Source organism: Rhinoderma darwinii, chromosome 2 (genome assembly GCF_050947455.1).
Source record: "Rhinoderma darwinii isolate aRhiDar2 chromosome 2, aRhiDar2.hap1, whole genome shotgun sequence".
Classification (NCBI taxonomy): domain Eukaryota; kingdom Metazoa; phylum Chordata; class Amphibia; order Anura; family Rhinodermatidae; genus Rhinoderma; species Rhinoderma darwinii.
The window spans coordinates 479,421,996-479,438,858 of NC_134688.1; the positions used below are offsets into that span (position 1 = coordinate 479,421,996).

General features: G+C 37.0%; 1 protein-coding gene across 1 annotated transcript in view; it reads left to right on the forward strand.

Moving 5' to 3' along the window:
* The window catches only part of POLQ (DNA polymerase theta), a 45,982-nt gene that overhangs the window by 13,846 nt on the left and 15,273 nt on the right, over positions 1–16,863 (forward strand). The window contains exons 15-18 of the mRNA XM_075854711.1: positions 172–296; positions 3,857–4,100; positions 13,161–15,730; positions 16,032–16,178. Of these exons, the coding sequence (XP_075710826.1) occupies positions 172–296; positions 3,857–4,100; positions 13,161–15,730; positions 16,032–16,178 (3,086 nt within the window). The remainder of the gene's footprint in view (positions 1–171; positions 297–3,856; positions 4,101–13,160; positions 15,731–16,031; positions 16,179–16,863) is intronic.

Genomic DNA, 16,863 nt, shown 5'->3' on the forward strand with positions numbered 1-16,863 from the left:
ACTGGCAGAAAATGTAGAGACTGATGCAAAACGGCCATGAAAATCTGACAGTTGATCCGTTTGTGAATGTAGCCTTACAGCAGGAGAGCTGTTGGGACAGTGTGCCGTGTCCTGATTTATGTTCTTTCTTCTAGACCCGGCTCATTGTTTCTTGCTTTTTTCTTTCTCCAGGTTCTACACGAGTCTTGTGCTGTTGGATTTAATCAGTGAAGTTCCCCTGTCAGAATTAACTAAAAAGTATGGCTGCAGCCGGGGTCAGCTCCAGTCCCTGCAACAGTCCGCTGCTACCTACGCAGGTGAGGGACCATGAGACTGAGCAATATAGGAAGGCAAGTGTCATGGGGCATCAGTTATTTGCAGGTGTAGCAGAGCTGAATTGGTCATTAAACTCTTTGGGGTGGCACAGTCCTATGTAACACCACAGATAACACAGTGATAACTCTCTGAGCACAGATAATGTAGATGTTACCTGCAGTCCTATGTAACACCACAGAGATAACTCTGATTACAGATAATGTAGTGGCTGTTACCTGCAGTCCTATGTAACACCACAGATAACACAGTGATAACTCTCTGAGTACAGATAATGTAGTGGATGTTACCTGCAGTCCTATGTAACACCACAGATAACACAGTGATAACTCTCTGATTACAGATAATGTAGTAGATGTTACCTGCAGTCCTATGTAACACCGCAGATAACACAGTGATAACTCTCTGACTACAGATAATGTAGTAGATGTTACCTGCAGTCCTATGTAACACCACAGATAACACAGTGATAACTCTCTGAGTACAGATAATGTAGTAGTGTTACCTGCAGTCCTATGTAACACCACAGATAACACAGTGATAACTCTCTGATTACAGATAATGTAGTAGATGTTACCTGCAGTCCTATGTAACAGCACAGATAACACAGTGATAACTCTGAGTACAGATAATGTAGTAGATGTTACCTGCAGTCCTATGTAACACCGCAGATAACACAGTGATAACTCTGAATCCAGATAATGTAGTAGATGTTACCTGCAGTCCTATGTAACACCACAGATAACACAGTGATAACTCTGAGTACAGATAATGTAGATGTTACCTGCAGTCCTATGTAACACCACAGATAACACAGTGATAACTCTGAGTACAGATAATGTAGATGTTATTTGCAGTCCTATGTAACACCACAGATAACACAGTGATACCTCTCTGATTACAGATAATGTAGTAGTGTTACCTGCAGTCCTATGTAACACCACATATAACACAGTGATAACTCTCTGAGTACAGATAATGTAGTAGTGTTACCTGCAGTCCTATGTAACACCACATATAACACAGTGATAACTCTCTGAGTACTGATAATGTAGTAGATGTTACCTGCAGTCCTATGTAACACCACATATAACACAGTGATAACTCTCTGAGTACAGATAATGTAGTAGTGTTACCTGCAGTCCTATGTAACACCACATATAACACAGTGATAACTCTCTGAGTACAGATAATGTAGTAGTGTTACCTGCAGTCCTATGTAACACCACATATAACACAGTGATAACTCTCTGAGTACAGATAATGTAGTAGTTACCTGCAGTCCTATGTAACACCACAGATAACACAGTGATAACTCTCTGAGTGCAGATAATGTAGATGTTATCTGCAGTCCTATGTAACACCACAGATAACACACAGTGATAACTCTCTGATTACAGATAATGTAGTAGTGTTACCTGCAGTCCTATGTAACACCACAGATAACACAGTGATAACTCTGAGTACAGATAATGTAGTAGATGTTACCTGCAGTCCTATGTAACACCACAGATAACACAGTGATAACTCTGAATCCAGATAATGTAGTAGATGTCACCTGCAGTCCTATGTAACACCACAGATAACACAGTGATAACTCTCTAGTACAGATTATGTAGTAGTGTTACCTGCAGTCCTATGTAACACCACAGATAACACAGTGATAACTCTCTGAGTGCAGATAATGTAGATGTTATCTGCAGTCCTATGTAACACCACAGATAACACAGTGATCACTCTCTGATTACAGATAATGTAGTAGTGTTACCTGCAGTCCTATGTAACACCACAGATAACACAGTGATAACTCTCTGATTACAGATAATGTAGTAGTGTTACCTGCAGTCCTATGTAACACCACAGATAACACAGTGATAACTCTCTGAGTGCAGATAATGTAGTAGTGTTACCTGCAGTCCTATGTAACACCACAGATAACAGAGTGATAACTCTGAATCCAGATAATGTAGTAGATGTCACCTGCAGTCCTATGTAACACCACAGATAACACAGTGATAACTCTCTGATTACAGATAATGTAGTAGTGTTACTTGCAGTCCTATGTAACACCACATATAACACAGTGATAACTCTCTGAGTACAGATAATGTAGTAGTGTTACCTGCAGTCCTATGTAACACCACAGATAACACAGTGATAACTCTCTGATTACAGATAATGTAGTAGTGTTACCTGCAGTCCTATGTAACACCACAGATAACACAGTGATAACTCTGAATCCAGATAATGTAGTAGTCACCTGCAGTCCTATGTAACACCACAGATAACACAGTGATAACTCTCTGATTACAGATAATGTAGTAGTGTTACCTGCAGTCCTATGTAACACCACAGATAACACAGTGATAACTCTGAATCCAGATAATGTAGTAGATGTCACATGCAGTCCTATGTAACACCACAGATAGCACAGTGATAACTCTCTGAGTACAGATAATGTAGATGTTACCTGCAGTCCTATGTAACACCACAGATAACACAGTGATAACTCTCTAGTACAGATTATGTAGTAGTGTTACCTGCAGTCCTATGTAACACCACAGATAGAACAGTGATAACTCTCTGAGTACAGATAATGTAGATGTTATCTGCAGTCCTATGTAACACCACAGATAACACAGTGATCACTCTCTGAGTACAGATAATGTAGATGATACCTGCAGTCCTATGTAACACCACAGATAACACAGTGATAACTCTCTGAGTACAGATAATGTAGTAGATGTTACCTGCAGTCCTATGTAACACCACAGATAACACAGTGATAACTCTGAATCCAGATAATGTAGTAGATGTCACCTGCAGTCCTATGTAACACCACAGATAACACAGTGATAACTCTCTGATTACAGATAATGTAGTAGATGTTACCTGCAGTCCTATGTAACACCACAGATAACACAGTGATATCGCTCTGAGTACAGATAATGTAGTAGATGTTACCTGCAGTCCTTTGTAACACCACATATAACACACACTGATAACTCTCTGAGTACAGATAATGTAGTAGATGTTACCTGCAGTCCTATGTAACACCACAGATAACACAGTGATAACTCTCTGATTACAGATAATGTAGTAGTGTTACCTGTAGTCCTATGTAACACCACAGATCACACAGTGATAACTCTCTGATTACAGATAATGTAGTAGTGTTACCTGCAGTCCTATGTAACACCACAGATAACACAGTGATAACTCTCTGAGTACTGATAATGTAGTAGATGTTACCTGCAGTCCTATGTGACACCACAGATAACACAGTGATAACTCTCTGAGTACAGATAATGTAGTAGATGTTACCTGCAGTCCTATGTAACACCACAGATAACACAGTGATAACGCTGAGTACAGATAATGTAGTAGATGTTACCTGCAGTCCTATGTAACACCACAGATAACACAGTGATAACGCTCTGAGTACAGATAATGTAGTAGGTGTTACCCGCTGTGCTATGTGATTACAGTGATGACTCATGACTGTGTTTTGTTACAGTGTATCATCCTGCATTGTGTCTTTCAGGTATGGTGACCGTGTTCAGTAATCGCCTGGGTTGGCACAATATGGAGCTTCTTCTCTCTCAGTTCCAGAGCCGGCTCACGTTCGGCGTGCAGCGTGAGCTCTGTGACCTGGTCCGCCTGGATTTGCTGAATGCTCAGAGGGCGAGAGCTCTGTACAATGCCGGATTCATTACTGTCAGTGAGTTGGCAAGAGGAAATGTCAGTGATGTCGAAACGGCCCTAAAGAACGCGGTGCCCTTTAAGAGGTGATTGACCTTGTCTGCTGAGAGCAGATATTCCGGTTATCTCACGTGTTCTCCTGCTGGATGATCCCACAATCCCATACTCTGAGTGAGAGCGGCAGCCCCGGCGCAGTCACCATCCCTCAGCTAATCGTATATTCACCAATGTGTAATATCAATACTATGGTACAAATAATTACTGTAAGATTAGGTGATGCCCTTTAAAGAGCAACTCATTGTACTGCTTATAGTCACATTAATCACACAATAAACCTTTACATGGCTAGGATATCCTACAAAATCCCTTTTTTAATATTCACTGAATGTCTCTCCAATAATGATTCAGGATAAACCACACTTCATATTCTCTTTACCCTGGGAGCAGCTATCTCATGTGCTCAGTGCTGCCCCCTGCTGAATAATGCACTATGTATGAGCAGCCAATAGGAGTGCGGGAAGGGGACTGACAACTGCTGTGTATTTATGCAGAAGTGGTATACTGCCCCTATATACAAGAATATAACTACTATAATACTGCCCCCTATATACAAGAATATAACTACTATAATACTGCCCATATATACAAGAATATAACTACTATAATACTGCCTCCTATATACAAGAATATAACTACTATAATACTGCCTCCTATATACAAGAATATAACTACTATAATACTGCCCATATATACAAGAATATAACTACTATAATACTGCCTCTATATACAAGAATATAACTACTATAATACTGTCCCCTATATACAAGAATATAACTACTATAATACTGCTCCTATATACAAGAATATAACTACTATAATACTGCCCCCTATATACAAGAATATAACTACTATAATACTGCTCCTATATACAAAAATATAACTACTATAATACTGCTCTTATATACAAGAATATAACTACTATAATACTGTCCTCCATATACAAGAATATAACTACTATAATACTGCCCCCTATATACAGGAATATAACTACTATAATACTGCTCCTATATACAAGAATATAACTGCTATAATACTGCTCCTATATGCAAGAATATAACTACTATAATACTGCCCCTATATACAAGAATATAACTACTATAATACTGCCCCCTATATATAAGAATATAACTACTATAATACTGCCCCTATATACAAGAATATAACTACTATAATACTGCCCCCTATATACAAGAATATAACTACTATAATACTGCTCCCTATACACAAGAATATAACTACTATAATACTGCCCCAATATACAAGAATATAACTACTATAATACTGCCCCCTATATACAAGAATATAACTACTATAATACTGCCCCAATATACAAGAATATAACTACTATAATACTGCTCCTATATACAAGAATATAACTACTATAATACTGCCCCTATATACAAGAATATAACTACTATAATACTGCTCCTATACACAAGAATATAACTACTATAATACTGCTCCCTATATACAAGAATATAACTACTATAATACTGCCCCAATATACAAGAATATAACTACTATAATACTGCCCCCTATATACAGGAATATAACTACTATAATACTGCCCCCTATATACAGGAATATAACTACTATAATACTGCTCCTATATACAAGAATATAACTACTATAATACTGCCCCCTATATACAAGAATATAACTACTATAATACTGCTCCTATATACAAAAATATAACTACTATAATACTGCTCCTATATACAAGAATATAACTACTATAATACTGTCCTCCATATACAAGAATATAACTACTATAATACTGCCCCCTATATACAGGAATATAACTACTATAATACTGCTCCTATATACAAGAATATAACTGCTATAATACTGCACCCTATATACAAGAATATAACTACTATAATACTGCTCCAATATACAAGAATATAACTTATAATACTGCCCCTATATACAAGAATATAACTACTATAATACTGCTCCTATATACAAGAATATAACTACTGTAATACTGCTCCTATATACAAGAATATAACTACTATAATACTGCTCCTATATACAAGAATATAACTACTATAATACTGCCCCCTATATACAAGAATATAACTACTATAATACTGCCCCCTATATACAAGAATATAACTACTATAATACTGCCCCCTATATACAAGAATATAACTACTATAATACTGCCCCCTATATACAAGAATATAATTACTATAATACTGCTCCTATATACAAGAATATAACTACTATAATACTGCCCCTATATACAAGAATATAACTACTATAATACTGCTCCTATATACAAGAATATAACTACTATAATACTGCCCCCTATATACAAGAATATAACTACTATAATACTGCCTCCTATATACAAGAATATAATTACTATAATACTGCTCCTATATACAAGAATATAACTACTACAATACTGCCTCTATATACAAGAATATAACTACTATAATACTGCTCCTATATACAAGAATATAACTACTATAATACTGCCCCTTATATACAAGAATATAACTACTATAATACTGCCCCTTATATACAAGAATATAACTACTATAATACTGCCCCTTATATACAAGAATATAACTACTATAATACTGCTCCTATATACAAGAATATAACTACTATAATACTGCTCCTATATACAAGAATATAACTACTATAATACTGCTCCTATATACAAGAATATAACTACTATAATACTGCTCCTATATACAAGAATATAACTACTATAATACTGCCCCCTATATACAAGAATATAACTACTATAATACTGCCCCCTATATACAAGAATATAACTACTATAATACTGCTCCTATATACAAGAATATAACTACTAGAATACTGCTCCTATATACAAGAATATAACTACTAGAATACTGCTCCTATATACAAGAATATAACTACTATAATACTGCCCCCTATATACAAGAATATAACTACTATAATACTGCTCCTATATACAAGAATATAACTACTATAATACTGCCCCCTATATACAAGAATATAACTACTATAATACTGCTCTTATATACAAGAATATAACTACTATAATACTGCCCCCTATATACAAGAATATAACTACTATAATACTGCTCCTATATACAAGAATATAACTACTATAATACTGCCCCCTATATACAAGAATATAACTACTATAATACTGCCCCTATATACAAGAATATAACTACTATAATACTGCCCCTATATACAAGAATATAATTACTATAATACTGCTCCCTATATACAAGGATATAACTAATATAATACTGCTCCTATATACAAGAATATAACTACTATAATACTGCTCCCTATATACAAGAATATATCTACTATAATACTTCCCCTATATACAATAATATAACTACTATAATACTGCTCCTCTATACAATAATATAACTACTATAATACTGCCTCCTATATACAAGAATATAACTACTATAATACTGCTCCTCTATACAATAATATAACCACTATAATACTGCCTCCTATATACAAGAATATAACTACTATAATACTGCCCCCTATATACAAGAATATAATTACTATAATACTGCTCCTATATACAAGAATATAACTACTACAATACTGCCTCTATATACAAGAATATAACTACTATAATACTGCTCCTATATACAAGAATATAACTACTATAATACTGCTCCTATATACAAGAATATAACTACTATAATACTGCTCCCTATATACAAGAATATATCTACTATAATTCTGCCCCTATATACAATAATATAACTACTATAATACTGCTCCTCTATACAATAATATAACCACTATAATACTGCCTCCTATATACAAGAATATAACTACTATAATACTGCTCCTCTATACAATAATATAACCACTATAATACTGCCTCCTATATACAAGAATATAACTACTACAATACTGCCTCTATATACAAGAATATAACTACTATAATACTGCTCCTATATACAAGAATATAACTACTATAATACTGCTCCTATATACAAGAATATAACTACTATAATACTGCTCCTATATACAAGAATATAACTACTATAATACTGCTCCTCTATACAAGAATATAACTACTATAATACTGCTCCTATACACAAGAATATAACCACTATAATACTGCTCCTATATACAAGAATATAACTACTATAATACTGCTCCTATATACAAGAATATAACTTCTATAATACTGCCCCCTATATACAAGAATATAACTACTATAATACTGCTCCTATATACAAGAATATAACTAATTTAACACTGCCTCCTATATACAAGAATATAACTACTATAACACTGCCTCCTATATACAAGAATATAACTACTATAATACTGCCCCTATATACAAGAATATAACTACTATAATACTGCTCCTATATACTAGAATATAACTACTATAATACTGCCCCTATATACAAGAATATAACTACTATAACACTGCCTCCTATATACAAGAATATAACTACTATAATACTGCCCCCTATCTACAAGAATATATCTACTATAATACTGCTCCTATATACAAGAATATAACTACTATAATACTGCCCCCTATATACAAGAATATAACTACTATAATACTGCTCCTATATACAAGAATATAACTTCTATAATACTGCCCCCTATATACAAGAATATAACTACTATAATACTGCTCCTATATACAAGAATATAACTAATTTAACACTGCCTCCTATATACAAGAATATAACTACTATAACACTGCCTCCTATATACAAGAATATAACTACTATAATACTGCCCCTATATACAAGAATATAACTACTATAATACTGCTCCTATATACAAGAATATAACTACTATAATACTGCCCCTATATACAAGAATATAACTACTATAACACTGCCTCCTATATACAAGAATATAACTACTATAATACTGCCCCCTATCTACAAGAATATAACTACTATAATACTGCTCCTATATACAAGAATATAACTACTATAATACTGCCCCTATATACAAGATTATAACTACTATAATACTGCCCCCTATATACAAGAATATAACTACTATAATACTGTCCCTATATACAAGAATATAACTACTATAATACTGCTCCTATATACAAGGATATAACTACTATAATACTGCTCCTATATACAAGAATATAACTACTATAATACTGCTCCTATATACAAGAATATAACTACTATAATACTGCCCCTATATACAAGAATATAACTACTATAACACTGCCTCCTATATACAAGAATATAACTACTATAATACTGCCCCCTATCTACAAGAATATAACTACTATAATACTGCTCCTATATACAAGAATATAACTACTATAATACTGCCCCCTATATACAAGAATATAACTACTATAATACTGCCCCCTATATACAAGAATATAACTACTATAATACTGTCCCTATATACAAGAATATAACTACTATAATACTGCTCCTATATACAAGGATATAACTACTATAATACTGCTCCTATATACAAGAATATAACTACTATAATACTGCCTCCTATATACAAGAATATCACTACTATCTTACTACCCCCTATATACAAGACTATAACTACTATAATACTGCCCCCTATATACAGGAATATAACTACTATAATACTACTCCTATATACAAGAATATAGCTACTATAATACTGCCCCCTATATACAAGAATATAGCTACTATAATACTGCCTCTATATACAAGAATATAACTACTATCATATTGCCCCTATATACAAGAATATAACTACTATAATACTGCCCCTATATACAAGAATATAACTACTATAATACTGCTCCTATATACAAGAATATAACTACTATAATACTGCTCCTATATACAAGAATATAGCTACTATAATACTGCTCCTATATACAAGAATATAACTACTATAATACTGCTCCTATATACAAGAATATAACTACTATAATACTGCCCCTATATACAAGAATATAACTACTATAATACTGCCCCCTATATACAAGAATATAACTACTATAATACTGCTCCTATATAGAAGAATATAACTACTATAATACTGCCCCTATATACAAGAATATAACTACTATAATACTGCCCCCTATATACAAGAATATAACTACTATAATACTGCTCCTATATACAAGAATATAACTACTATAATACTGCCCCTATATACAAGAATATAACTACTATAATACTGCCCCTATATACAAGAATATAACTACTATAATACTGCTCCTATATACAAGAATATAACTACTACAATACTGCCTCTATATACAAGAATATAACTACTATAATACTGCTCCTATATACAAGAATATAACTACTATAATACTGCTCCTATATACAAGAATATAACTACTATAATACTGCTCCTATATACAAGAATATAACTACTATAATACTGCTCCTATATACAAGAATATAACTACTATAATACTGCCTCTATATACAGGAATATAACTACTATAATACTGCCTCCTATATACAAGAATATAACTACTATAATACTGCCCCTATATACAAGAATATAACTACTATAATACTGCCCCTATATACAAGACTATAACTACTATAATACTGCCCCTATATACAAGAATATAACTACTATAATACTGCCTCCTATATACAAGAATATAACTACTATAATACTGCCCCCTATATACAAGAATATAACTACTATAATACTGCTCCTATATACAAGAATATAACTACTATAATACTGCTCCTATATACAAGAATATAACTACTATAATACTGCCCCCTATATACAGGAATATAACTACTATAATACTGTTCCTATATACAAGAATATAACTACTATAATACTGCTCCTATATACAAGAATATAACTACTATAATACTGCCCCCTATATACAAGAATATAACTACTATAATACTGCCCCCTATATACAAGAATATAACTACTATAATACTGCTCCTATATACAAGAATATAACTACTATAATACTGCTCCTATATACAAGAATATAACTACTATAATACTGCCCCTATATACAAGAATATAACTACTATAATACTGCTCCCTATATACAAGAATATAACTACTATAATACTGCCCCATATATACAAGAATATAACTACTATAATCCTGCCTCATATATACAAGAATATAACTACTATAATACTGCCCCTATATACAAGAATATAACTACTATAATACTGCTCCTATATACAAGAATATAACTACTATAATACTGCCCCTATATACAAGAATATAACTACTATAATACTGTCCCTATATACAAGAATATAACTACTATAATACTGCTCCTATATACAAGAATATAACTACTATAATACTGCTCCTATATACAAGAATATAACTACTATAATACTGCCTCTATATACAGGAATATAACTACTATAATACTGTTCCTATATACAAGAATATAACTACTATAATACTGCCTCCTATATACAAGAATATAACTACTATAATACTGCCCCTATATACAAGAATATAACTACTATAATACTGCCCCTATATACAAGACTATAACTACTATAATACTGCCCCTATATACAAGAATATAACTACTATAATACTGCCTCCTATATACAAGAATATAACTACTATAATACTGCCCCCTATATACAAGAATATAACTACTATAATACTGTTCCTATATACAAGAATATAACTACTATAATACTGCCCCTATATACAAGAATATAACTACTATAATACTGCCTCCTATATACAAGAATATAACTACTATAATACTGCCCCCTATATACAGGAATATAACTACTATAATACTGTTCCTATATACAAGAATATAACTACTATAATACTACCTCCTATATACAAGAATATAACTACTATAATACTGCTCCTATATACAAGAATATAACTACTATAATACTGCTCCTATATACAAGAATATAACTACTATAATACTGCCCCTATATACAAGAATATAACTACTATAATACTGCCCCTATATACAAGAATATAACTACTATAATACTGCCCCCTATATACAAGAATATAACTACTATAATACTGCCCCTATATACAAGAATATAACTACTATAATCCTGCTCCCTATATACAAGAATATAACTACTATAATACTACCTCCTATATACAAGAATATAACTACTATAATACTGCTCCTATATACAAGAATATAACTACTATAATACTGCTCCTATATACAAGAATATAACTACTATAATACTGCCCCTATATACAAGGATATATCTACTATAACTTTTTCTTTGGGTGACGCAGTTATTTATATGCGGGCAGATCTGCCGATATTCTCCCCAAATCCTTATTAATAAGCAGATTTTCATATTGTAGAAATCACTTATTGGCTGGAACGTGTAATTAGAAGCCTCATCCATGTTTTTCCCTGTAGGTCGTGTCCTTTTGCTTCCTTTTGCTTCTCCTGAGTCTTCATGTTTTTCGCTTATACAAGTTTGTAAATCATTAGCTTTACTGACCTCAAGTTATATCATGCCTTATACCCTAGTCACATCCAGAGCTGCATTCACAATTACGCCAAAAGCTGTGACATTATACTGCATTACATTGTCTGGTAACACTACATCTCCCACAATGCATCATGACTCAGAATTTTCATATTATTTGCAAAACAGACAGTTCTTCTGCTCCTTGCGTATAATTTGAACCAGCAGGGGGCACTAATGAGCTGTAAGGTTCTGCAGCCTGAGGGTCTAAGGGATCTTTCCACTGTGAGAAGTAACGGCATATTGCTAGAGAATGCCGCCACCACCTGATCGGTGGAGGAGCCACCGCCAATCCGTCCACTGCAGCTCCGTTTTCCCCTACACAGTGACGTTCCCGCGATATGCCATAACATTAGAAGATGAGGATGCTCGTAACAGGAGACCTGCAAAATTGTGACTGCAGCTCTGGATGTGACTGGAGTATAAGACATGGTGTAATTCAGGATCATATCAGAAACCTATTTGTAATATTCAATCAATATTATGTGTAAAATAACTTTTTGAGACAAAAACTTGCAGAATTGCCCAAGTTTTGGATTTGGTATGAAGCTGCAGATGTGATTTTTGTATTTTTATGCTGCTTTTTCTCAGTCTTTATTATTTTCTGTACTTCAGTACCCGCAGAGCTGTAGACGAAGACGAGGAAGCCGCCCAAGAGCGCCGAGCCGCGCGATGCATCTGGATTTCTGGGAAAAAGGGCCTCACTGAGCGGGAGGCAGCGGAGCTTATAGTGGAGGAGGCACGGAGGCTGCTGAAGGAGGACCTGGCCATGATGGGGATCCGCTGGAATCCTGATACAAGCTTAGGGTCCAGCTCCTCTCTTGACACGAGCTCCGAATCCAACTCTGAGCCACCAGAAAAGCCCTCGACCTCCGCTGGGAAATACTCAAGAATTAACCCTTTCCCAAATGTGGAGAGCAAAGGTCCCGAGCGTTTATCAAACTCCAATCAGAGTAAGAGACCGAAGACTTCTGGTGACGCAAAGTCTCCGAGTAAAGGAGCGGACGCACGGTTCTCAGATGCCACAGGTGCCGGGCACCCGGAGCCCAGTACAGAAATCATTGCACTAAAGGGTAAAGAAAATATCCCGGAAAATTCTTCAGTAGAGGCTCCCGGGAGAGGTCCGGTCAATAACCGAGGGAAGAAAGGGGACAACTCATCTATAGACGCTGGAGCGTTGAGTGCGGCCAATGAATGCCCAGATAGCCAACACCTTGGTGATGCGGTTTTTGGCGCCATCTCCAATTCTAATCCACTACAGCCTGACTGTAATGACCAAGAAGCCGGACGTGTTCCTGGTGACCCTCTGCTTGTTGGTCAGGATCCTCCAATGAAAGGAAAGAAAACTGGTGCACGGACCCCTAAAACAAGTGAGGTGACCGGTGGTGTATTAGGACGCATCTCCGATACAGAGGTGTTCAGAGATCCAACCATACAGCCATGTCCTGCTGCCCTGGTGGTCGATATCACCCCACGAGCTGAGGATCCCTCATCAGAGAAAAACGCTGTACTAGACAATATTATTGGGAAAAATCCCATAAACTATGAAGCTTCTGAAGCAAACATGGACCCTATTGTCTGCGCCCCGGCCTCTCCAGACTTGTACGTCGCATCGAGGACTTTCGAGGACAGTTTCCCGCTGGATACTCAAACCGAGAAGTTAATTCTGCAGCAGGTGGCGCCTGAACCCAAGAGAGAGGTAGAAGTCGGAGATCTGACACCAATAGACAGACAGAGCCAGGCTGGGACTGGACATGTCGGGGATGTAACGCCCGCGAATGTTGAGGATCCAGACCAAGCACAACTAAACCAGGAGCCTAAAAATTCTGTAACAACGTCATTGACTCAACCCAACGAGCACCCGGAAAAGCCAGGAATTCCACCAGCAACTAAAGTCACTGAAGAAAGATCATGGCTAAAGGGAAATGATCTGTCCATCAGCGATACACAACTTCAAGTCTTGTTCCAGTCCTACCACACGCAGATGAAGAATGAAGAGAAAGCTGGAGACCTCAACACTAATGTTCCATCTCTTCCGAAGCAGGAGCCCTCCGAAGACGATAACCTGGGCCGTAACGAGGTGAAGGAGACCAGTCTCAACATGAGCGACAGCTTCTTATTTGACAGCTTTAATGATGATCTAGGTTTGTGCTCGAAGCTTGAGGAGCCCAATCGTCGTCCACCATCTGATGGCAAGAAGGAAGAGACAGGATCTCCTCAGAAGAAGGCAGAAGGTCCCTTCGATATTGTCCCTGAGCTTGTAAACTACGATGAAGGGTCGATAATGTTCTCTCAGCTGGATTCCTTCCAGATGGTTGAGGTTCTAGATTATGCAGAACAACCTCCCGTGTTAGAGATGAAAGAGGAACTCGCAAGTCCGAAATTCCCAGGTCCAGGGGTAGACCGCGCGGACGATAAGGAAATGGCAGAAAATGTGGAAATGGAGAAGCATGGGTCGGAGTGGTGCGACCTCTCGTTCAGCTTGACTCAGGGAATGGAGGATATTTTAGATCAGCGGCCGAATGTCACAAATGACATCAAATCTAATGGTGACCCTGGTCCAGAGCAGCGTGTCGTAGATGAGCAAGACATGAATTGGTTCTGCCAGAACAGGCCCCATCCTCCGGATTCTGAAGATGTTCTTCGCACTCCCTCCGCCCGCCATCATTATTTAGATCTTGCCAACCGCAATTCCACCCCCAATGCTGCTTCAGAAATCGCCGGCCCCCCCGACTCCAGGCCTGAGAGCAGAACCGACCTGATTCCGTCCACACCTCCAAGTGCTTGTACGTCAAGAGTGGTTGGCATGTCCTCCATTAAATCTGGCATCAAGAAACCAAGAGTAGAATCCCTGAGCGGCCTGAGCTTCTTGTCCCAGGACGCTGACCAGTTATTTGGGTCACAAAGTGAAGTTCTGGACAATCGGGAGGTGGCGGTGGTTGAAGGTGTTCGAGATGCCTCCGTTATAGCCGAGGACTTCTCCTTGCAATTGTCTCACGACTCGTCCGTGCCTCTTCCTCCATCACAGGGGTTCAGTATCATTGATGTCGCCAGCGACCTGACCCTGTTCCAGACATTTTTGAAGGAATGGAAGAACCAGGAGAAGTTTTCCCTGTCCTTGGCCTGTGAGCGGAGAACCCGGGCGTCCTCATCCAGGTCGTGCATTGGCGGGAGATTTAAACAAGGTGAATGTTCTTGGTTTGCGCTCTTGCAATCTGTTGTCTATAGTTTTATGAGGGTCCCATTCCTGAGATCCCCCTCCCCTACTCCTCATTGTTTTCATAGCTGGAACAGTCCCAATGGGTTCTGGAGCACGTCCATGTCCTACACCCTCGTACAAGCCCAGTAGAGCCCAAGTGGCCCCGGTTCTTCGGCCGATACTTTTCGTATTTCATGCGGATTTATTTCATTAATGATTTGTATGGTAATGGCGACGTTCCCGCTGTGTCTACCAGTGACCTCCGACCATCACTTTTATCTCTTTAGCGCGGCCGCAACCACAAGGACAACCCAAGGAAGATGACGGCCTCTCCATCCAGGGCTGGGATGACGTGCTGCTGGTGGGCCTGGCTGTATGCTGGGGGGGGAAGGACGCCTACTACCTGTCCCTACAGAGAGAGCAGGACCTGTCAGGTACCCCAGTAACCCCACCCCCTCCATTATTATACCTTGTGCTCTGATCGCCGGCGGACATTTTTTCTTTACATCAGTTTGTTTATTTTTTAATAAGAATTTCGTTAACAGGAGTTTTAGTTTTTCCTGCAAAATGGCTGACCCGTTACCTCCATTCTCCGGCTGCCGATATATAGATCGCCATGCCCCTATATTGATATATTCCTAAGAATGAGAGAACAGCGCCCCTAGTGGTCAAAATATATAGGAAGAACATACGAAGAATGGAAGCAGATTTGGGCTTCATCGGAGGTATACATCGCGAGGATGCGGGGGCTGGGAGATATATAGGCATACAGCGGCATATGCTTCCCATAGTTATATCGCTCAGTATACGTTTTTGTATATTCTCTGTATTCCTCTGTATAGAATAGCGCCGTCTACTGCGCTATTTCACACAATGATAAATAAGATAAGTTGCCGCATAGCACAGACTCTGTTTATGTACATTGGGTAAATGGTGCCCTACGGATACATTTGGCGTATACGGCAGCCGTATATGGTGATCATAGTTCACAAATGTGATGTAACACAGACTTACAGAGAAAGTGAACACGAATATAATGCTACAGGACGATGTGTAGTGTCACCTTGTACCCAGCAGCCGGAATACGCTGCCCGTAGATGGCGATCAGTGAAGGCCGAG